This window comes from Xyrauchen texanus, chromosome 24 (assembly GCF_025860055.1).
Source record: "Xyrauchen texanus isolate HMW12.3.18 chromosome 24, RBS_HiC_50CHRs, whole genome shotgun sequence".
Taxonomy (NCBI): Eukaryota; Metazoa; Chordata; class Actinopteri; order Cypriniformes; family Catostomidae; genus Xyrauchen; species Xyrauchen texanus.
In genome coordinates this window covers 7,136,618-7,162,298 of record NC_068299.1, presented here as the reverse complement: position 1 = coordinate 7,162,298, position 25,681 = coordinate 7,136,618, and the positions used below count along the sequence as shown (strand labels likewise).

General features: G+C 37.1%; 1 protein-coding gene across 1 annotated transcript in view; it reads right to left on the bottom strand.

Moving 5' to 3' along the window:
- LOC127617558 (protocadherin-15-like) overlaps nt 1–25,681 on the bottom strand; it is a 214,307-nt gene that overhangs the window by 107,300 nt on the left and 81,326 nt on the right. The window contains exons 6-13 of the mRNA XM_052089526.1: nt 25,188–25,343; nt 18,905–19,024; nt 18,651–18,761; nt 15,970–16,140; nt 9,822–9,930; nt 9,178–9,290; nt 6,064–6,270; nt 4,718–4,852 (exon numbers count right to left, since the gene is read on the bottom strand). Of these exons, the coding sequence (XP_051945486.1) occupies nt 4,718–4,852; nt 6,064–6,270; nt 9,178–9,290; nt 9,822–9,930; nt 15,970–16,140; nt 18,651–18,761; nt 18,905–19,024; nt 25,188–25,343 (1,122 nt within the window). The remainder of the gene's footprint in view (nt 1–4,717; nt 4,853–6,063; nt 6,271–9,177; nt 9,291–9,821; nt 9,931–15,969; nt 16,141–18,650; nt 18,762–18,904; nt 19,025–25,187; nt 25,344–25,681) is intronic.

Here is a 25,681-nt window from a genome sequence, read left to right as displayed (position 1 = left end):
TGTCGACATCATGCCCCTGAAATCGGAGTTGAGAATTTCTGCACAAGCCTACAAGTTGTAATTCTGACTTCAAGATGTATTTCATTGCACTTTTCCTAGTAGGAAGTTGTCAAATCCAACTTTCCGAGTTGAATGGAATGCAGCACTACTTTTCAAAACTTGATCCGATACTGAATGCTCCAGCAGCCTAATATACACTTAGAACAATCCTGATGTTGCTATAACAATGCAAAAAGCACTTAACAATTTAGTTGAAGTGAAAATCAGTCCTCCTATCCTGTTTAATGAATTAAGCAATCACAAGGTCATGCAGAACATCTTGTTTTTAAATCCATAAGGATCTCTTTCTCAACGGCAATACCAGCAGTGATGACAGCCGAACTGTCAGACAGCTTGATCTTACACTTTTCGCTCTTGAATTACGTACATCTCTTAAAGCGTGATTGCGTCACTCAAGTCCAGCTGGAAGGCCTCGATCGGGACATATCCTAAAGATCACACCCACCAAGAACAAATAAATCAATCTGATTGGCTGATGAATCTGACAATCTGACTTTAGTTGCCCATTCATTTGCACTGTTGAGGGGATGGAGCTCTGATTCACGCACTGCTTCAGGCATGCGATATGTGAAACAGTTTTCACACTTTGCTTGTAAGCATCAAGGAATAAATTATGACTGGATAAACTTTTCGTTTTCTCTATTTGTTTGTAGATTAATTAAGAGTGGAAAGTGATAAAAAAAATACATAGGCAAAAAGGTGATTGAGAATGAAAGGATGAAAAATATGTATTTATTTGGCATGTTAGGCCAGCAGAGAAGGCTTTGCTGGCCCTGAGAATTTGCCATTGTTTAACACAGGATACAGTGGAGCGGATGCTGGTAATGTTGGTCTCTCTCCAGGACTGTTCTACATAACTCTACTACTGATGTTCAGATAATTTCCTTTCATGCTCTTGTTTCAGTCCAACACGGAAATAATAATGGTGCTAAACAAGCTCATCAAGGACCACCCACTCCTATTAAGTATTGCAAATTGCATAATCAATTCAGTGTCCCACAGTCAATAGTCATTCTTGATTTTATAACACAATTTTCAACACTTCATGGGATATGTAGTTCATTCTCTCCAAACAGAATTTAAGTACACAATGTACAAGTACACAGTCTTGCACATTTCACCACCTTCCAAAATCTCTGCTGCTTAGAATCAAAGGTTGTGATGTTTGTTCTGGTTCATCTCAGAGCTAAGTGGTTGGTTTATGGCTTAGGACACTTTATTGAAGATATTAAAACATATATAATAATCATTTGGATAAAACAAATGGGAAAATACATTGGCTACCCTAGTCAAAAAAGTCTGGTCATGCTAATGCATTGAGAAGTTCTCAAAACTACCACAATCTCTCAGATCAGACAATAATAGAAACAGTGTGCTCTAATGTTCCTCCTGTGATCCAGCTGTCTTTATATCTGTACCCAGGAGATCAGGGATTCTAGAAAGATCAGAGAGACTTGAACCCAAATCTCAGATCAATACATCCAATCAATGGACATATTCCTGAAGAGACACTTCACATACAAAACCAACAGCACAGTTTAAATCACTTTGTTTCGTTAATCAAAGTGAACACGGGTCATGCTGAGTCTTGATGCTTTAGATAGAAATATGAATCTTGAAGAACATTCCCTGTTGTTACTATTTTAGAAGCTGCCCATGGTGGAGTCCCACAGGGCTTATCGTGACACATAGGGTTTTAGAAAAGCAGTAAATAATCTCACGAGTAACAGGAAAGAACAGTAAATGGCCTTTCACTCTGACAGCGGTTTGCAGCGAAAAAGCAGCCAGATGTCATTTATTTTCAATAAGAGTTGCCGATTTCAGGCAACATAAGAGAGTGAATGCTGGCGATGTGACAAAGATAGGTGTGCAGTCAGTGGAACTCACATGATACGCTTCCTGACACAACTGGAAACTATTGACCAGTTTCAGTGACTTTTTTCTCGCAGTCGCCATATTGGTGAACATCAGCGGAAGAAAACAATGGAGGTGAATGGAAATACACCTGAGAAACGATATCAAGAAAAAATAAAACATTCCTATTGATCCATGCCAAGTCCCAGGAGAAGTTCTTCCAGGTCTGAAGACATACAAATATAGACAAATTGAGCTTTCGAGGACATGTAAAGATAATTATACATGATTAATATCATTAATAAACATGAGAGACAATAAACATCTCTCATTCAGAATTAACAAATATTTTTGTGCCGTGGCACATCATGTGAAACAGGTCACTAGTCAAAATGGAGTGGTGGTGGCGTAGTGGCTAAAGCACAGGGCTGTTAATCAGAAGGTCACAGGTTCTAACCCCATGGCCACCACCATTGTGTCCTTGAGCAAGGCACTTAACTCCAGGTTGTTCCAGAGGGATTGTCCCTGTAATAAGTGCACTGTAAGTTGCTTTGGATAAAAGTGTCTGCCAAATGCATAAATGTAAATGTTTTCTGGTCCGATTTAGTCACAGTATTAAAAGAAAATTCTATGATGATCCCATCTGTGTGAATGTAAGAGCTGATTTTAAATCCTGAAGAAGGCTTTTGTTGCATCCCACAGAACAGCATATAGAAGGTAAATGGAATTTTGGTCACAAACATGGTGGCACGGTAATACAGTGACATCATGTGAAACAGGTCAATAGTCAAAAAAGAACACCTAATTTGGCTGTCAGCGGGGGGTAAATCAGACAAAAAAACACAAAGTCTTAAAAATATCTGGAACATATTTCAACTGAGAGAAACCACCCAAAAAAGGACAATAAGTGGACCATTTTCACAGACTATGATGACACATTTCTGCCTTAATTTAACAGCATAAATGTAGATACATTTTTTCATATATTCAATAATAATCTTTTTTTAAATGTTTAATGGAAATTGTTATACTCCATTGGCATTATTTACAATAAAAAAAGCCAACACTTCAACAATGGATTTCAAATTCCAGCCTGATCTCATTAATATCCATAGTTATTTGTACGTTAATATTTGTAAGATTTAAAAGTACATGTTTTGTATGTTTGGATAGACACTAAAATTGAATATATGGACATTTGAAAGCATCTTAAACATTTTTACATATTTACAGCTTTAGAAATATAAAATATTGAACAAAATATATAAAATATAACAAATATATTTGAATACACAAATCAATTCTAAATATATTTGAATGTAACAAATATATTTGAATCGTATGAATGCATATGAATTCTCATGAGATCACTTTGCAAATACAGCTTCTGAGGAAGTGACAGTAAATCTGGCACCTTTCTCCTCTGACTGTCTTAATCCATCTCTCTCTAAAAATAGTAGTGAATTTCAACAATATTTGCTGTGGCATCAGATGGGATTGCAATATATATATATATATATATATAGATAGATATAAATATATATATACAACAACAAACGACCTTGTGAAGATGCTGGAGGAAACAGGTAAACAAGACCTATATCGACAAAATCTGAAAGCCTGGTCAGCAAGGAAGAAACCACAGCTCCAAAACTACCATAAAAAAGCCAGACTTCAGTTTGCAAGTGTAGATGGGGACAAAAATATTACTTGTCCTCTGGTCTAACAAAACAAAAATTTAACTGCTTGGCCATAATGACCATCATTATGTTTGGAGGAAAAAGTGTTAGGCTTGCAAGCCAAAGAACAACTTCCCAACCGTGAAGCATGGGAGTGGCCGCATTATGTTGTGGGGTGCTTTGCTGCAGGAGGGACTGGTACACTTCATAAAATAGATGGCATCATGAGGAAGGAAAATTATGTGTATATATTGAAGCAACATCTCATGACATCAGCCAGGAAGTTAAAGCTCGGTCATAAATGGGTCTTCCAAATGGACAATGACCCCAAACATACCTCCAAAATTGTGGCAAAATGGCTTAAGGACAACACAGTCAAGGTTTTGGAGTGGCCATTACAAAGCCCTGACCACAATCCGAAATTTGTGGGCAGAACTGAAAAAGCATGTGTGAGCAAGGAGGCCTTCAAACCTGACTCAATGGAATGGGCCAAAATTCCAGCAACTTATTGTGAGAAGCTTGTGGAAGGCTACCCAAAAAATGTTTGACCTGAATTAAACAATTTAAAGGCAATGCTACCAAATACAAACAAAGTGTATGTAAGCTTCTGACCCACTGGGAATGTGATGAAATAAATAAAAGCTGAAATAAATAATTATTCTGACACATCTTCACACTGACCTAAGACAGGGAATATTTTACACGATTAAATGTCAGGAATTTTGAAAAACTGAGTTTAAATGTATTTGACTAAGGTGTATGTAAACTTCTAAGGTGGTGAATGAGAAATCACAGCAAATATACAGTATATATATATATATATATATATATATATATATATATATATATATATATATGCTGTGAGCTCTCATTCACCACTATATAAGTTCACCCTGCAATAGTTAACGTTTGTACTGGAAACCCAGAAAATTGAAAGTTTTGAGAATCTAACAGCAATGAGATTTTAAGGGGGAATGTACTGTATTATTGTCATGGAAATAATTTTATTCAATTGATTTTTGGGGTGAAATGTGACCTAGGCATCAGGGAGGATCAATAGTCAATTGTAAGTTCCAATATAGATAAGGTAAACATATGTGTATGTTTATTTCTGGGCCTCGTACCGTAAATGTGTAGTTCGTCTGTCTTTCTCTGTCCACTGGTTTCAGCAGGGAGAGGTACCGTGTGATGCCAGTAGACGTGATGGTAAAGATGGAGGTGTAGTCATTCAGAGTAATCTTCAACTGAGGATCTTTGGTCTTCACAAGTGAAACAAAGATATGAGGTCATATGGCTGTATTATTACACAATAATGTGCCTTTTATGACATAATTCAAACAATTTCATGCAAACACTGTCAAATGAGTCACACGACTACCTCATTAAATATTACATGAAAAATACTCCATGGAAATAAACCATTTTCACTGATTGTTTGAAAGTATGAAGAAGCTTTAACAGTAAATCAAAAAATAATGTATAAATCAAAATTTCTGAACCAGCAGAACTGCTGTAGGTCAATGGTAATTCTAATTTATCATATATGTCAATAATGGCACTTGTTTGGTAACCACCACCAGCATTAGTTGGTCAATTGATTGAGCTTTCTTTGATTAATTAATCATAGTCACTAATCACAGAGAGCGATGGAGAGAAATTGAGAGTGAAACTTAAAAAACAAGACATAAAAAATCTATCATGCCATCTTTTATTGATTGATTAATCGATTGGATTGTGATCATTTTCAGTAAAGCCACCTATTCAAAATTAAATAAAACTCATAAAAAGACAAACCAAACTCACTAAAACTGAGCACACACACACACACACACACACACATTCTAAAATCGTGTATTTTTATAAAGCTAATAATTATACTTATAACATCAAGTTTTCATTGTATATAAAGACCATGAAATCAAAATAAAACTTACAAAATAAACTTACAGAAGATAATGCATTGAAAATGTACAGTCTTTCTCTTACAGGAAACCAAACATTTTTAGGACAAAAAATGTTGATTAGCCATTAAGCAGGGGTATATAAAATTGTTTATTTAAAGCCATTTCATACAGGGCTATTTTAATAATGGCTATTAAAAAAAACAATGAGCCATTTGACACATTGGGCCTCACCTTCCTGTTTCTGGAGAAAATAAAACTGTTTCATGATAATCAATATGCAAAAAGTTTGTACTGAAGAATTGACACATTTTAAATGCAAATCTGTACCCAGAAATATTCCATTACCAGTCACCAAATCTAATTCTAAGAAGAAAAAACAGAAAAAAAGACACACGTCACTTCACTCTGGTACCTACTGGAGTGCCCCCTGGCAGCAGCTACAACATAAAACATATTTTTAGAGCCTGAAACCATCAGTGACTGTATGTGTCTCAGCATCCTCAAGACAACATTGAAACTACATTAATTATGAAGATGTTCTGGCTCTATTCATAAGAAGATCTCACCTCTTCTATGTCATTATCCAGTGCTATGATGCCCAACGGGGCTGTGAAGTTGGCATTCCCTGAAATAGTGGTGCCAACAGGGGCAGACTCACTGATGAAGCCCTGGTATGAGGGCTGCTGGAAATATGGTGCCTGGTTGTTCTCGTCCAAAATTTCGATCTGTAGGTCAGCGAATGCAGGGAGAGGGTGACCGTTATCCTGCTCGGCCTGTTTATAAACAAACAAGCACACATTTCATTTTCATTTTATAAAAAAAATAAAACTCTCTCCCTCTCTCTCTCTCTCTCTCTCTCTCTCTCTCTCTCTCTCTGTGTGTGTGTGTGTGTGTGTATTTTTACCATGGTACATTTCCAAATAACATGTTATTGCCATGGTACATGCATTAAAAAAACATGGTATTATTATGGAATCTGTCCTAAAAATAAAAAAATTTTAATACCATGGTACATGTCCAAAAACATTGTACTGCCATTATGCATGTTAAAAAAAACAAACAAAAAAACATGGTATTACCAAGGTATTGTTTGGTACATAGATTGTCAAATATATTTATATATAAATATTTATATATAAAAATAGCTATTATATCCTTTCAGTTTAACTATATATTTTGAGCGTGCAGCCTGCCATTATTTTTTCCTTTAACCGCAAATTATAATTTTAAAATATCAAAGGATTTGTAATTAACCTTCACTCATTTATAATTACAGTCCAGTGGTTAAAACACCATCCAAAATTCAAGGTCTGGAATAGTTTAAAGTGTCTCTTGTTTATTGAAGAGGAGTGTGTGGGTATATTCTCATTTCAATTATGAACCCTGTCCATCACTGATTTCATTAAGAAGCAACGAAAGAGTGCAGCTCTGCAACTGAAAAGCCAATTCACTCTCTGAAACACACACAACACACACACACGCACACACACACACACACACACACACACACACACACACACACACACACACACAGTCTTCATCTGACAGTGTTGACAGTAGCAATATTTTGTTTCGTTATTTGGTCTACAATGTCAGCAATCTTGAAGCAAAATGAGAAAAGCATAACGTTCTTTGTTATAATGAAATGACTTAATCGTAACAGCAAACACAGTCATGCATCATTTCACAATGGAAACATTGAAATTTCCCCTGCTGTTACACTGTTGTTGCACCAAATCTATGACAGAGCAGCATAATTTCACACTCTCTCTTTCTCTTTACAATTTATCTCACGCTTTCGCTTTCTCCCTCTCTATCCAAGCTGAATTCAATTAAAGATATGTTTAATGTAATTAAAGAAACAAAGGCTTTGTGCCAAGTAGCAACAAACCCCTCAAGTTCAGAAAAGTTATAATTGCAAGTTTATTATCACTAACGCTTTAATCTTATGGTGTTTGCTGAAACTGGCTCGTGTTCCACACCATCTCAGCTACCTTGCTGTCTACTACAATAAAGACATATACCTTAAGGCATTGTAACTGAAAAGGAAGCTTATAGGTGACACTGTACATAAGCAGCGAAATGAAATAATTGTTTCAATTTCCAGGATAACTGGACGTCTCTCGCTGAATTATGCATGCTATGTAATGTGATAATTTGAAAACAGTGATGCACACAACTTTTTGATACATTAATAGTTTATCATACCATATAGAGTTTCACATTCTGGGCTCTATTTTCATTACCACATTATTAGTTACACGCAACGTCCAATTGCTGCATTTCATCCAATTTCCAAGCGAAAAAGTGGGTATGAATGTGAGTGCTTCCGCTATCTGCGGACGTATGCGTGCAAAATGTGGGTGTACTGTATGTTAATGAAGTGGTGCAAATGACAATTTTCTATTGTCCTGAGAAATAGTTCATTACGATAGGATGTCTGAGGTCCACGTCTGTTCTCGGCGCAAAGTCTAAAATCAATTCCTGCATTACTAGTTTGGCGATTCCACTATACCAGCCATGATTTGTATGCCAGTAGATCAATATGATTCATTTCAGTTTGTAATTATTTATTTTTCATATTTTGTTTGTTTGTATGTTACTTGTGTAGTACTGCATCTGCTGAGTCCAACAAAAGTTTCCCTAAAAGACAATAAAGTATCACCTAACCTAATTATACTTATATTCTTTATAATGTAATACAGCCTACATCCAATTAAATACAATTCTAATGCATATATCAGGAGCATTTCATTGTCATTAAATATGCCTGACATTCAACAAGGATGTAGTTAATGTGTCAAAAAAGAAAAAAAAAGGTATGATACAAACGGTCCACATTTTTATTCATGTAATGCCCTGCATACAGACAATTAACCCAACAAAACTATCATGCATGGGCTGTCTTATACTGATGTTGCATGACAGGGAATGGAATGTTTAATAATGCACAGATGGCCCAAAACCGGTGAAAAACCCAGAATTAAATTGCACTCGACCAAACCCATTCACGCTTTGCCCGCACCAACCCACTAACGCCTAAGACTTACCACATGCTTGCACGAAAATACCAAAACTTTATGGTTATGCCCATTCATTTTGATAATTTGTGCATAATATTTTCTGAATTTAATCCATGGAGCATAGGATTCTGGTTGTAAAACATTCAGCCAATAGTATTTTAAAAATGATAACACTCTTACATAAGAATAAGAATAAATGCCTCTTAAATTGCTGAACAGGACTTAAGATGAAACAGTCTGAGCTGTGGGACTGATGATAATTCTGCTCTGGAAAGATTGAACTATGCAGGTGTGCATCAACCATTATAACTGTGGGAAATTATACATATTTTACTCTCATATACATAAGAGTCTTGGCAGTAGTATGAAAAATTAGTAGTGGCCACAAATAAACTACAGCTTTAAGACCCAACAGAAGCCTCCACCAACTTTAGCCTAGAATTCTTCAGCTTAGGAAATTAAGTGAATGAATGAAGTGGTTAGTAAAATGCATTATCGCAACCTTAGGTCTAATTACTATTTATGTGCCAAGCTGATAAGGTTTATAATTTGCCTCCCCCAACCCCCTTCACCATCCCCACCCCTCTTTTGAAATAATTTCTACACCCTCTAAAACTGTGCAACCTGAAAATGTAGATGTGATATACATATACTGACCTTAATAACAAGAGTAAAGCGCTGGTATAGCTCTCTGTCCACAGGTTTGAGCAGCCGAAGCTCTGCTGTGCTCTTGTTAAGTGAGAAGAATTCTGGGTAAGCAGCTGGTTGCCCTAAAACGTTGTTTCAGAGAGAGACATAACATATACTGTACGCTATTAGCTGATTAATGTTATTATTATTCTTTATCCACTGTATTATCAGAGAGTATCAAGAGAAATCGCTCAATACGGCAGCTGTACTCTCGCCTTTCGGTTAAAAGATCCAAACACCTTTTTCTGCTAATTTAGATCTGCACATACATGTTGGATGGACTTTTTAGATTTGGAGCTATGGAAACAAATTGTGTAATATCATTGTCAGATTTAATGGCTGATTTGACAATCTACTGAGCCGTAATCTCAACAAACATATTTAGTCTTTCACCATTCAAGTATATAGGAGCTATACTTGCATGATTAGAAAATAGCTGTAATGAAAACAGCACTACCAAGATGGCTGCCAAGTGAACTGGGGAAGCAATAATAAACCCTGCAGTCCATTAGTAAGCATTGTAACTCCTTTCATATGCAAAGAGGTTAGCCAATTATAACACAGAGTATTTACACAGCAGTCTTCGAGGTATATCCCACTGAAGTACCTACCAACCAGTATGAAGAATAGGATTCCAGGTCTGTCTGAGGGTGGCTGGATGTTTCTGTCTTGGTCAACAGCTCGAATAGGAGGAGTCACATTCAGAGGATTCAGTTTGCTCTAGAACAGAGAGACACAAATAGATGACTAAGGGTTCCTGCACTAAAAAAAACTGATGTAATGGATAGGAACGAGTAGCACAAGGGTGTGGAAACCTGAAAGTACAACTGGACCAACCTCTCTGAATTTTTTTATTTTTTTTTATTTAAGAATAATATCCACAGAGAAATCCAGGATTTATTATCATACCATAGCACAAGCACACAATAATAATTATTAAAAAAAAACTATATTTATACTGCAGTTCATCCAATGACTGCATTAATCAGGCACTACAGTTTGTGCTCTACAGATGAGTGTGTAATTCACACACATACAAACACAGTCTTACAGGGGTGATAATAGCAAACATATCTTTTGGGACGGCCACTTCATTAAAATGGAAGCGTAAATACAGATGCCAGAGTTTAAATATGGGAAGGTATTAAATTCTTGTCCACCTGAGATGTGCTACCCATAATCCCACCCTCCAACATTAAACCAAATAATCTATGCCTGGGGACAGGAAAAATAATCTTGAACCATATACCAGCTCGAATGGTGAAATCTGTGCCCTTATTAATTACCTCTAGTGATACCTCACTATTCCTGCCAAAGGAAATGAGTGAGTGAGTGAGTGAGAGAGAGAGAGAGAGAGAGAGAGAGAGAGAGAGAAGAGAGAGAGAGAGAGACGAAAAGTGAAAGAACGGGATACTATGTTCGTACTGGAATGCTAGAGCACTGCTTACTTCATATTGCAAAGTATACACTTAATCTTGCCAACTCTTGAGTATTTTTTAAAGATGGTTCGTGAAAATTTTCTGAATAGTGTACTACCATACTACCCTTGCTATTCCTCCATTAAATAGTATGTATACTGTGCATGCATAGTATGAAAATGTGTGTGCGTGCAATATCCAAATGATTTATAACATTTGCCAAAATGTGCAGTATACAAGAGCGCTCACTATGCTGGGTACTGTCTCACAAAGTACAATGTGCCCCAGTTGACATCAAATATGGCAGTAACTTCACTTCTATTATTTCCCCCTTTTCTCATTATCTGATTTCAGTAGCAATAGTTAAGACATTTTTACACAGTCACGTGATGCTATGCAAGTGGAAGCAGCCTAGTGGCGCTCACGTTACACTTTGCAACATTTATCCTTTCAATCAATATTACTCTGTGAGAATTGATGTAGTTTTGATTGTTAAACTGCGCTGGGAGTGTAGGATGTTGAAGAATTCAAAATCGTCGGACTGTGGGGACATTAAAAAGCATTTACTGTCTGATGCCTCTCAAGAGCAAGATGACCGGGATCCGGTTAGGAATGACAGCAGGCCTCAGGATGTAGGTCAAGACATTGCGAACATTTATACAGTGCTAACGAAAATCTCGACCGACATGGAGAACCTCACGGAAATACGTTGAATGATCACATTTATGGAGGCAAAACTTTCAACCCTGACTATAAGAATGGATGAGGCTGAAAAGCTAATTGAGTCTCTGAAAGCAGCAGAGCTGCAGAATAACCCACCAAAACTGATATGAATCAGGTGTGGGATAAATTAGAGGACATGGAAAATCAATGCAGAAATAATAATGTTTGTTTCATTGGAATCCCTGAGCGAAAGGCAGATCACGATATGGTTAAAATCCTGGACAGGCTTATTCCGAATTTGTTCGACACAGCGGGCCATCATTTGGAAATAGAGTGTGCGTACAGAGTTCTCGGTCGGATTCCCAGAGTAGCTGACAGACTCTGATCCATACTGGCAAGATTCCTGACAAAGACTTTGTTTTACAAGCGGTACTTCAAAGAGTGTAAGAAGTTACTTCATGCACATGATGTGAGCTTCGCATTGATTTTCTTGATTTGATGCCAAGGATGGTCATAAGACTTTCACATGTCCAAGAGTAGCTATGGCCTTCATTGAATCAATGGAGTGAGAGGGTGGCTATGCCCACGCTGAATCAGCCGTATGAACTACACATTGTGCATTTTGCTGATGAGGTCTGAGAGGGTTTGTTATTCGGTTTATTATCTCTATCTCTCTCTCTCTCGATCTAATCTTTTTATTATAATTTTTTTCCTTTATTGACTTATTGTTGAGTTTATTTGTTCATTTTATGGGTTAGATGTTGTTTTTTTACTGGGGCCTATTTCACTAAAAAAGTATAGGTGCAGTTCAATTGTATGGTTTATGTATGAAAAAACACACTGGACTAAAATAATCTTGTAGCATTGGTGTCGCAGAAAATATTGTGAGTGTGCATGGACCGTCATATTTTCAGTTGGGACTGTTATACTCGAGGTTTAAATGCTTTTTTTTCTGTTCTGTGGGTTAATAAGGATTTTAAGTTTACATCAATGTTGAATTGTGGTTTATATAATTTAGCCGTGGGTACATAATTATTATTTGCATGTAAATATGCCACACTTTAATATAGGTCAAATGTTTCTCTCCACGTGGAATGTTAATAGGCTCGGATAAATCATGCTTTGGTGTGTTTTGAGATGTTGCCACATATAGAGAAAAGAAAATCATATAGATAGCACTTTAACACATTCCTTCTACAGGAACCAGCATTTCAACAAATGTTAAAGACAGAAGTCAATGTTTATGTAGAAATCATTTGGTCCTCAGTGTACTCTGTGAGTGTGGCATGGGAGGCGCTTAAGGCAGTTCCTAGGGGGTGGATCATGCAATATGCCTCATTCATAAAAAAAGATCAAAGCACAGGAATTTATAGAATTGGAAAAGTATTAAAGTGTTGAAACAGAGCTGAAGTGCCATACTTCATCCAATGGTCTTAGAGAGTTGATTCAGCTAAAGGTACAATACTATTCTGTCACAGAAGGTAGAGTTTTGGTTATTCAGGGCAAGATTATTTTTTAAGATTATACAGGGCACATATTTTGAGTCGGGGGACAAAGCAGGGAAACTCTTGCCAGATACATAAAACGAGTTTTTTTTTCCCACCATTCCTTCAGTGAATTCTTCTGGAGGCAATATATTTACTTTTGCCATGGATAATAATAAGGCCTTCAAAGAATTCTATTTTGATCTTTATAGCTCTAAAATCTTCATCTACTGATAAGGACATTAGTAACTGTTAATTATCAACGATTTTCTTTTTTCCTAATTTTGTGTCTTGTAATTTGCTCTGTGGACTCTGTATTAGCAATTAGCACAGGGGTGTGGTTTGGGGAACAGATTACTTACTGCATGGATGTTTAGGAGTACTTCAAAAAGCCAGCCTAGGGGTCGGCAACCTAAGGCACGTGTGCCAACATGTGACAACAGTGTGTAAATGCAGTGTGCACATCTCAGAAATCTCTGAGATGTCTACAGACATCACTTATCCCGCTTGAATCAACTGTAAATATCACAGTAGTTTGCTAATTTGTTAATATTACTTTACAGACATATTTCCGGAAAATTAACACCATTCGAATTAGGGATGCGCAGAACGATTCATTTCACTTACGTTTAAATGTAAATTTTGGAGTCGACTAGTCTAAAAATCAAGAACCACTCAGAAAACAGTCAAACAACATTGTGTGTTTATACAACCCACTTAAAATCTATTCCAACAGCCAAATCCGACAATAAATTCTGCTGTAAAGGGGTATTTATCTGCGACATGCTTGCCTTGCATTATGAGATTACTTCAGAGAGGGAAGAAGCATGTGGAGCCTGAGGTGAAATTAAATATTGCATACATTTGTGCCAGATATCATCTTTTTTTAATTGTCTCATTAATTATATTTAAAATGTAACAATAACATGACAGTAATTTAAGCGAAGCTTTTGTAAAAATATAAAGCGAAATATGTGTAAAAATGTTGACCAGTTTAATGGTGAAAATTATCGACTGACTAATAATTCCAGTGTTGACTAGCAGCATACAGCAGTTTTAGTCGACTAGGCTGGCACATCCCTAAATTAATAGGGCTTTAGTTGTCTCTGCATATTAAGCTAAGGTAGGATCAATTAAAAATGTCCTAAATTCATCCAATCAACATACACTTCTGCAATGGATTTATTCACACCCTAAACCATAATTTGAGGTAATCAGAAGAAGAGACGAAAAAAGGATGAAAAAAGGGACGATTGTTTCTGTGGAAATATAAGAATTGCAGTAAACAGAATTCAAAAAACGAAAGTAAACTGCTCCAGAGAGAGAACGAGAGAGAGAGAGAGAGAGAGAGCAAATCCTCAGCACATTTATTAGGTGCAGAAATGGCAGCCTTTGGGAGTGAAGCTTCTGTGGCGGAAAACATTTTTAGCATAAATTACGACACTGCCTAAGTCCCCCCTGAGCAAACATAAGCCATGACTGTGTTGGACGCATTTATCGTGCGCTTCAGCTCCAGAGGGATCCACCACCTCTGAGGTATGTCCACCCCCCATCTTACCCCACCCGGGGGCTGATTCAAGCTCCACATCCTGTCTTTAGTAGGTGATGAACCTTGTGGTCTCAGAGTAGGTCCTGTCCTGCTTGGTCTCTACTCCCTGTCCCTGTTCCCATTCTTCCATCTGCACCAGCCAACTTTCATTATGCACTTTTTCTCTCATCTAAATCCCATGTTTCTCACCCTTCCTGCCCCCGCATTCTGTGTCTCATCTTTTGCCAAGCGCACGCAGGTCAGTAGAGCAGCGTATGAGATGGAAAACTCAGTAAGGGTCTAAAGCATCAACAACACAATGACACAAAAAAATATAGAGCTTTAAATTTTTCATAAGCAGGTCTATACAAGCAGGGGTTTGTATAGGAGTTTGCTCTGTGTAATACTCAATTCTAATTGGTCAATTGCGTCATTCTACGATCAAATATGACCACTAAACTGCACAATTCACCACTGTTCCAATAAACTGATTTGCTACACAACTATGCTAATTTCTTGTCTCTTGTATCATTTCAAAGGCTCTTTCTTCTCACATAATAAAATTATTTAAACACAAATAAATATTTCATAAGAATGATTGGCTAACTGCATTATCCTTTAACCACTACCACTATTATCACTTTCTTTGTAGTCTTGTGTATCCAGATTATCAACGTAAAATCTGTTCCACATTGAATGTTATTCTGACCAAGAGCCACCCACTTAGACAGGAATAGAACACCTGACTGCATTGTAAAGTGACCAACTGTGCTTTGTTTTGTTTTTGTTTGACATTTAGGGTGGCTAAACCTGAAGTCAGAAATAACTCTTCTCCCTTGGACGTGTTCATTGTAGCTGCCTGGAAGCTTGTAAACTTCGCTTCACAGCAGGCCGATAAAAAACTGAGCATCATGGCTCCCAGAAATTGTAAAAATCAAGCCAATCAGACTTGAGCTTGCCATTTTGAGTGATCTCTCACCATTTTGTGTGAGTCCACCTATGAATTACTAATACACAGTGTGTCATTGGAGTGGTGGTGGCATTGTGGTCTAAGCACAGAACTGTTAAGCAGAAGGTTGCTGTTTCGATCCCCACAGCCACCACCATTGTGTCCTTGAGCAAGGCACTTAACTCCAGGTCGCTCAAGGGGGATTGTCCCTGTAATACGTGCACTGTAAGTCACTTTGGATAAAAGTGTCTGCCAAATGCATAAATGTAATGTAATGTAAATGTAATGTAATGTAATGTAATGTAAATGTAAATGCCATTTATGTCTCTCCATCAAAGTACACAACACACTCTTCTGTAGAGACCCAGTTCTCAAGTTCTCTCCACTGCTCATCCTCAGGTCACACTGTCTTGCTCACAGAGTAACAGGTCAAGTGTTTCACTCAGGTTAAGGCATCTTGCTATCTTTACACATAGCTAATACAACCACAGTGTAGAGCATCATGATCATAGCTCAGGATAGAAAGGAAAATCTGATCTGTTTAATATAAGTTAAGTGGAGCAGGATTATGGACCAATGAGATTTAGCCATGCTGGGAGACTAGCAAGCTTAGCCATGCTGGGAGACTAGCAAGTCCTGGTTGTTAGATCAGCTTAAACCTGGTAAGAACAGCAAACCAGATTAGCCTGTTTTCTTAAATACTTAATGAGTTCTTACAGGGTCTGTGAGCTCAGGAATGGCCACGCGGTACGTGATGGGGTTACAGTTGTGAGTATTGTTGACCAGAACACATGGAAGGAACATGGGACCCAGATCGTCTCCATCCAAAACATCCAGGGTTAGAGTGGTGGTTGCTGTGCGACGACTTCCAGGAAACGGAGCCCGATCCTGGAAAAAAAATTCTGGCATGTTACCACGGTTACAGACCTTTAGATAAAGCATTCATAAGAGATAACAAGATCTGCATTCAGAGAAAAAAAGACGATGAGAGAGAGAATATGATAATAAGGGTAAAGAACAAAAGAAAAGAACAGCACAAAGGGTTGGTTTAGTTGCTTTATGTGACACAAAAGAAAGAAAAAAAAAACATCAACATGCATATATACATATTGCTTATAAGATAAAATGTTTTACCTGCAGAAAATGTTATTTTAAATAATTTTTTTAGCATGAAGAAAATCTTAAATACTATAAAATATAAAAGAGGGATTTGATAGCCCATCCTTTAGCACTGAAACCAGATTTGTTACTTTGGGATATACATGAGCCAAACAGTTATTATTGACTTTACTAACTTAAATTGAAACTGCGACCTAATACCATAATAAATGTTGTTTAAATCAAATTGTAAGAACGAGTCTGACTCTCCAAAATAAACCACCTACAAACAAAAACATCAGTGACAGTCATGACTTGCACCTCTTCTAAATTTTAAAATGTTTAATTTTTATGAAATTTTCTCCAGAACTCCATGCAGTGACATGTGTGGAAATTTCCTTTCATAAAAACACCAAAAACAAAAGTAGGAGGAACAAAATTACATATAATAAAATAAAAAAAAGAATAAGAAGCAAATCAGGAAGTTCTGCATCTCTGTTCCAATCAGATTTCAGAGACAGAGAGCGAGATACATTTCAAAACAATCTCATTGACAAATCCATCCTCTGATATTCCACATCCTCTAGTCATTCCATTTTCAATAAGAGCTGTTGCAACCCTGAAGTAAAGCATTTATTATAGCCATTTGGCTTTATGAAAACATGTTCACTGGCCTCTGGGGCCTGGACACCTCATAGAGACGATTTTCTATATGAGTTAAGAGCTACTTGAGTATGCAGCTCATGTGAGGTTAGAGGGATGCATTTGGAAGTGAATCAGGATGCTGGTTATTCAGAGATAGACACAGGGAGGTGTCTGGAATATTAAAAAAGTGAGTTGTGCAAACTGCCAAGCAAAAAGACCCAACACTGTTGTACCAAAAATATGTTTTGTACTGTAAGTATAGAAATAAGGTCTGTGAATAAATAAATAATAATAATAAAAAATGAATCGCACACATTTCTGCAATTAATTACAATTATTCATTGTACATTTTAAGAGTCCTAGCCGCTGGGGGTTGCATCAGGAAGGGCATCCGGCGTAAAGCCAGTGCCAAGTCAAACATGCGGATCACGGATGGTCCGCTGTGACAACCCCTAACTGGAGCAGCCGAAAGAAGAATCATGGTAAATGTTACATTAAAACAAACATTATTATAATCATAAATATATTTAATTTATAATTTGTCTCAAAAAACTTGCAAGAAACGAGTTAGTCATCATTTATTTTAATTATTTAAATATGTACAATCTTAAAATGTTACGTTTGTTTATGTTACGAGTTAATTAGACACATTTTTAAAGGTATAAACCGTTGATACAAGTATATGTATATATTCAACAAAAGCAGTGGACATGCTGTAATTAAAAGTTAAATATCAAAATCTTCCATATTCCAAAATAAAAAATAGGATAAATTGGACAGATTCCATTTATATTAAATTTTATTGGCAAGATTAAACTTAATGAATTGCCAATTCATTATTAGAAAATACACATACAGATTTAAAACAAAATGAATACTGACATTCAGTATTCTCAGTCTCTATCGCACACGTGTCCACTGGCACGTGGTGAGCGAAGCTCAGTGGTCATTCTCAATTCATCCCAACAGGAGCCGAGCATCATGCTCACAAGGATGATTCTCACTGGAAAGCGTGGGAGGCGGGTGCGCTAACGAGGAGGCTAAAGGCTACAGCCCCTAGTGTCAGTTGCTAGTGTGCCTTTTGAGGCCAGGAGAGTGAGGTTTACACATACCGCATAGCTATCACATACCAGCTGGCTCCTGTTACACTTGTAGACTATAGCTTACTCCTTGTGGGGACTGAACCAGCACTAAAAGTTTGTCACTACACCACATCAGCACATTAGTGGAGATGGTTTGACTTTAGAGTAATTTTCTGGTTCTAAGCATGTATAGCTCTATTGAGAGCATCTTTGAGAAGCTGTCGATTACCACCGACAATAATTCTGACTCGCCCTCAGTTTGTAAACGAAACCAAGAAAAGTTGTGTTTACAGAAATATACTCTGCACAAACAAAGATAGTAAATAATTTTAGCACACTAGTCTCATTAAGTCTTGTAGCTATACTTTATGCATTTGCATTTGAATGTTTATCCTGGTGCAATGTCTTCCCCAAAGACTAGCATTGTAAGTGAATTACTTTAAAAATGTTTTTATTTTTTAAACTGAAGGATAATTTAAAGTTATTTTCTTTGGGACACAGCTAAACTTATAACAGTCCTTAAAGGTAATTAAAGACTCAAGAGAAACATGTTTTATATGTTAAATATCTTACATTGGCCTGGACTATAATTAGATAGCGAGTTCTCTCCTCATAGTTCAATCTCTCTGCCAAAATAATGTTACCAGACAGAGTCCCAGCAACCCGTACAGTCCTGTTTGACACCTGCGAGAGAGAAAGAGAGAAATATTACACAATTGCAATAAAATATTACAGTTTTAGAGTTGAATATTCATCCGTCCTTAAAGTTATTGACTTGAATAAACCATTAATTATACTGGAGAACTTAAAAGAAACTGCAGAAGTACCGGGTCATTTGGGTTGTACTGAATGGCATATTCAATCTGTCCATTGGGTCCATCATCGATGTCCATGGCTCCATTGTTTCCTGAGAATCCAGTGAAGATGGTGGTACCAATTGGAGTGAGCTGGAGAGAAAAACAAAACATGAAACAGACATCAGCCACTCACTACATGACTATGAAACAAAAAAACAACAATTCTGACTGGCCATGGATGTGACCTGTTCACATATATTTTTGTGTGTGTGTGTATTCCATTTGGTTCCTCTTGGAAGACAGAACAGACTCAGACAGAAGACAAAGAAAACGAAGACAAAAAACATAAGAGAAGACAAAAAGAAGAGAGAATGAGAGAGAGAGAAAACGTCTTGGTTCCCTGAGGGGAACGAGACGCTGTGTATGATCGCTATGGGGACATACATGTATGGGGTCTGAAGCCCTTATACAATCATGGCAATTTATTGTCCACTAGAGAGCTACGTCATGGGCTCCATAAAGGTGCTCACTTTTGCGGCATCGAGTCAGATTTTCTGCCAAAGTCACGAGCCTATGCAGATGCTAGAGAGTATGGCCAGCTATGCAGAGTCTCATTCCCCTCAGGGAACCAAGGTTATTTAAATAACTGAGACGTTCCCTTTCATGAAACTTGAGCTGCGTTTGATCGCTATGGGAATGAAATACATTCACACCATACGAGCAGTAGCTGCCAACTGTCTAAGCCCATGTGGCAAGCATATAGCGGCACACAAGTAAGCTAAAGCATCTGAATCAAAGGAATTAGGAATTTACAGAGAGAACCTGGGAAGCAGGAGTCAAGCCCTCATCGAGATTATAAAATCTAACAAATATATGCAAAGAGGACCACCCAGCTGCCATACAAATTTCCTCCAAGGATGCTCCTCTAGCCAAAGCACATGAGGACGCTATGCTCCTTGTGGAATGGGCTTGAATACCTGAAGGCAAATGCAAACTGTACACTTCATAACCGCTCGAAATTGCAACAATAAGCCAATGACAGTCTCTGCTTGGACACCGAAATCACCTCCTTTGCGGCCACCAAATCACACAAGCAACTGCTCTGACTTATACCACTGGCTAGTACTGTCAACATAAACTTGCAGTGGCCGAATTGGGCAAAGCATATGTAACCTTTCATGCTCCTCGACTCAAATGGGGGAGGACAGAAAGCCTGAAAAATAATGGTCTGCGAGTGAAATGACAGAAATAACCTTGGGCAAATAGCCCATACGAAGACTTAACACAACCTTTGAACACCCTGGTGCAAAATCCATACACAAGAGATTGATCGACAGGGGATGCAAATCACCAACTCTCTTAAACGATGCCAATGCCACTAGCAATGCCATTTTGACAGTCAAAAACTTATCAATAACTGTTGTCAAGGGCTCAAACAGAGCACCAAAAGCACCTCTAAAACAACAGATAAATCTCATAAAGGAACGTGGGAAGAATGAAAAGGTCTAAGCCTGCAAACCCTGTGCATAAAGCGAGAGACAAGAAAATGTCTACAATAGAGACTCCACTGATAAGCGCATATTCAGCTGCTATAGCTTCAGCATAGACTTTAAGCATTGCCGGGACAAACCCAGCCCCGAAACGCTCCTGCAAAAATTCCAGCACTGTACCGACAGGGCAGTGAACTGGATTTTCAATTCTATAATTAACAATTCTATAATTAAGAATTTTACTTTTTTTAAGTAGTTTAAAAATTGTATACTTCTATTTTTTCTTGAGTAAATTTTAAGTGCTGTAACTGTACTTTTACTGTACTATTTTCCCACCATCTGTGTTCGCTACTTCCCTGTCCTGATTTTATTGTTATCTATAAACATGATTGGCTAGGGAGAGTCTTGTGAATCCCATTCAATCAAATCACACGTAAAAAACTTGTACGGCAGCTGCAGATTTGGAGCCATCTGTTATGGATATGGAGAATGCCTCAAGCACTGATTACAGCTGAACATAACCGGCCGCACCTGGAAGGGCTTTTTGTAGTGAAAAAGGCCAATTGCATATCGTATTATGTGAGTTTAACTTGCTCAAGCCAGATATCAGCATTAATCATGCCTCTAATTTGAAGAAACCTATTGAGGAAAATATCATATTACTGCTTACTAGATTCTGTGAGTCTATAACATAGCCTGTAATTTAACTATATATAACTGAGATTATTGTGCTGCTGTGAGAGATTAATGCAATGTTATCAATAAGGCTGGGCAATAAAATTATCTAGATGTTTATCTGAAAAAAGAGAGATGTCCTCAATCAAACTTTTGAGTAGTTTTCTATAATTAGCCTATTTTCTACATCTAGAACAGGGTTGTTCATTACATCAATCACAAAAGCAAAAGCAAGAGCACCAATGATTGGTTGATCTAGATGAAATATAAAAGATTGACCTTATATTTCCTCACGTCGGTCACTGCGTGCTGTTTGATTGACAGGTGGCTAATGTTTGATCAAAAATCATCTAAATGATCAAATACACTTTATAATTGTGTCAATGCCCGTCTTGATGAGGATTTAATGTAAACGCAGTCGTTTATGTCTAAAGTGAACTTAAACAGTGGGACAAAAGGTGTATTTGCATCAAAATGTTGGACTTGAAGTGTACATGTAACCGAGCACTGTCTATTAGACTATGTCATATAAAGGCTATTAATCAAACAACATTAACAAGGAAATCCAGTCACTACTTTTGGCAGAATAACTTGAGTAGCTTTAAAATGATTAATGCAATAGAATAAAACAGTGACCATTTTTTAATAATAATATATTTTTTTAAGATTTTTTGTTTTTTTAATAATTCTGACCCCTGATGTAGAGAGTGTGTCAATTGGTATAATAAATTACCAGGAAAGTAGAGATGATAAAATAATTTATAATTACGCTTAGCCTTTATAAAGATCAACATTTGCAGAGCAATGCTTCAACAGAACATTCCACGAGTCACAAACTTCAGAAAATTGTGCATCATGCATTAGAATGAAAACACAACTATTTATTGGCTTAAAAGATACAGGAACAAAAACAATGTGGAACATTGTATCTCAAAAGGAGGACAATGTGGCCCCTCATGTGCTGCTTAAAGAAATGCCACTCAAAAATAAAAATTCTCTCAACATTTACTCACCCTCATGTCATCTGTCTATGACTTTCTTCACAACACAAATTAAGATTTTTAGAATCATATTTCAGCTCTGTAGGTCAATTCAATTTAAGAGAAGGGGTGCCAAAATTGTGATGCTCCAAAAAGCAAATACAAGCAGCATAAATGTAATACATACAACTTCAGTGGTTTAATCCATAACTTCAGAATTGGTATGACAGGTGTGGGTGAGAAACAGATCAATATTTAAGTCAATTTTCTCCAGAAATTCTTCTCTCTGCCCCATAGGTGGCGATATGCATGAAGAATGTGAATCACCAAAAACAAAAGAAGTTAGTTAATGTTTTTAGTTAAAGAGATTGACTGAGCAAGGAGGAGAATTAATAGTAAAAAAAGTAATTAAATATTGATCTGTTTCTCATCACATCTATCATATCGCTTCTGAAGACATGGATTCAGTCACTGGAGGTACATGGATTAGACTACCTTTATGCTTATTTATGTGATTTGTGGAGCTTCAATATATCTAGGTTCTGAAGGCATACAGTAAGTTTTGGTGAGAAACAAACCTTAATCTAATTTATTATTCAGTGAAAATCATCACCAACTGTTGCTCTATTGCTGCATGAGAGCACCACTTACATTTACATTTATGCATTTGGCAGACACTTTTATCCAAAGCCACTTACAGTGCAATTATTACAGGGACAATCCCCCCAGAACAACCTGGAGTTAAGTGTCTTGCTCAAGGACACAATGGTGGTGGCTGTGGGGTTCGAACCAGCAACCTTCTGATTAACAGTCCTGTGTTTTAGCCACTACGCCACCACCACTCCACACCACTTCACACAGCCCCCACTCACAAGATAGGGTGTTCATGTGAGAATTCAGTTTGTTTGCTAAAACCGGACCACCACAGAGATATTCACAGCAGTAGTGTTACCAGGGTGCAATGTTTGTGTAGGCAATTTGATCTTTAAGGTGGGCAATGTTTCAGGGTTTGGGAGAGGGGGGTTTATGACATGCAAGAAAGTGGTAGCTCATTCAATAAAACATTCATTAAATAATCTGCTTCAAACAATACTCTTAAATTTATTTCAAAGATTCAGTGCTATAAACTTTGGAAGCTTTGTAAAATAAACAGTGTTAGACAAGTTCTTCCTCAGAGGTGCTCACTGTAGCAGCCTGGCAACTTCTAAACAAAACTTACATTTCCTTTAATCTTCTTTGTCTGGTGTTTTACAAGTATAGCGACTAACAAACAGGAGTGAAATATAAATAATAAATCAACTTCTAATTAAACCTATATCCATAGCGCATTTTTAAATATTCACATATTTATTTATTTGTTATTTTTCAAAGCTGAATTCAGTGTTTCTGAGTCAAACGCTCACCAATCTCAAAAATTGTCTGCTAGAAGTCAAGCATCCAGATGTTTATAGACTTCCAGGACACAAATAATAATATCACGCATTTTAAGCGATCGCCTCTCAGATTCTGCCATTCTCTTTTTAGTGTGCAGTACATGCGCAAACTACAAAGCACAAAGGGAACAATACCTCGACCCTGAAAGTGCATTGTGGATTTCCCAAGCACCAGAGATGAAACTAAATGGTCAAAACTGTCGCACAGCACAGACCTGCATTTGTTTTGCCATCCATCCGTCCGATCATTTAGGATGTCCAGACAAACCTTCAGGATAGGGCAAATGGACACTTTTATTAAAATTTTTGGGAACGACATAAACAAATCTTTTAACTGGAATTTTGAACCAATTGAAACTGACAACTTAAACTAATTCACAGAAATCAATCGAAGTTACCAACTTTTAAAACATTTTTGTAATAGAAGTTTAAACTCAAGGAATGAGCTTTGCCAAAACGATTTTGAGACATCTTTCAAGTCACTTCAAATAATTAAACAAACATAACACGTTAGCTGTTAAACATCTCTCTCTCACACATACAGAACGCTATCAGTCTGCACTGACTCTGGGGATTGTATAAGAATAAACTGTCCAAAAATAAAAAAACCTTAACCACCCAGAAACCCCAAGAACCGAGTCTGGGGGTCACACACTGGGTCACATGATCATGTGTGTCCACAAATGTAAAATTTATCTGATACTCTCCTCTTACTGTTCCTCATCACATACCTCTCTGCATGTTCAGGAGGGAAAGTAAAGGGAGATGACTGCATATTTGACTTCAAGGAGAGGAGAGACAGATTGACAACCATATAGAAGCCAACCTTTTACACACCCTCAACACGTACTAACATGGAAGACATTCATACATTTACCAAATATATCAGAAGGAGTATGCCAGTGGACTATACAATGACTTAATATGTGTCGGCTCTTCCGCTCTCTGTTCGTTCTACAACGTTTAAAGACTACATGTCAAACAAATTGTTTGAAGTGGGCATTTTTCTTTCCTGAATTGATGCATTTCGAAAGAGAACATTAGGCCGAGACAAATGGCAGAACTTGTCCTTGTTTTTAAATAGCCAGTAGGCTTCAGTTTACATCATTGCCGAGAAATATGATTTGCTACTGCTTGCCATCATTGGTAGGTGGTATTGAGGGGAGGGGCATTCTCATTCTATCCTCTGAAAAGTATTTTTCTGTCAACTTTGAGGCATACGCTAATATACAAATGCCTCAAAGCTACCAGACATGGACTAAAAGCCACAAATCTCCACTTTTGATTTCATGGGGTCTTTAAGAAAAATAGTTTACCAGAATTGGCATTTTAATGAAATTAAAGACCATGGTAATGCTGATACTTCATCTCAAGAGGCTGAACAGCAGAGAGAGGACTTTCAGATCTTGAAATGGAAAAACAAGCCTACTATTTAATATATACTGCATAATGCATATTTTTTTTAAATAGTATGTGAAACACTAAGCATTAAGCAAAGATTAACATTGCAAACAGTACTATACTACATTGCCGTCACATGATACCATTTAGCTGCATGTTTAATATACTGTACCAAGTGGCATCCTTTTATCTTGAAAATGAAGGTACAGTAATATGCATATTTAGGCCAAGTCTGTGTAAAAGATTTGTCAGTCCAATCAAATAATGAGTCTTTGCAGGGATGATAAAAATCACAGATGTAATTACTGTTAAACACTATGCACAGTATACTCACCTCATTAACTGATACATAGTATCCAGGCTGCTGGAAACGAGGGATGTTGTCATTTCTGTCCCTCACCACTATCCGTACTTCATGCAAAATAATTGCCCCCACCAGCTCATTGGTGCACTGAACCTGAACAACGATACTGGTGATGGAACTGGGCGGCTGAAAAAGAGAACATATACAGAAAACTTAATTAATAATATACATTCGGAAAATAATACATTTGTAGGGCTAAAACATTGGAAAATAGTTATTAGACAGTAAAACTGAACACATTTATTTTTAGAGTTTCCTAGGAAGTTAAGGAAACTACAACTATCTCCAGTTTACATATAGTTTATAGTTTTTGTTTAGCAGCAAACAAATTGATTCCTTGTCATATTTAACCTGGCAATACCTCTCATTTGTGTTGAGATCATATTTTTTAAAACTATGGCAAGTCGTGTAGCCCACCAATCATTAGGGCATCCAGCAGTAGGAACACCCACTGTGAACAACAA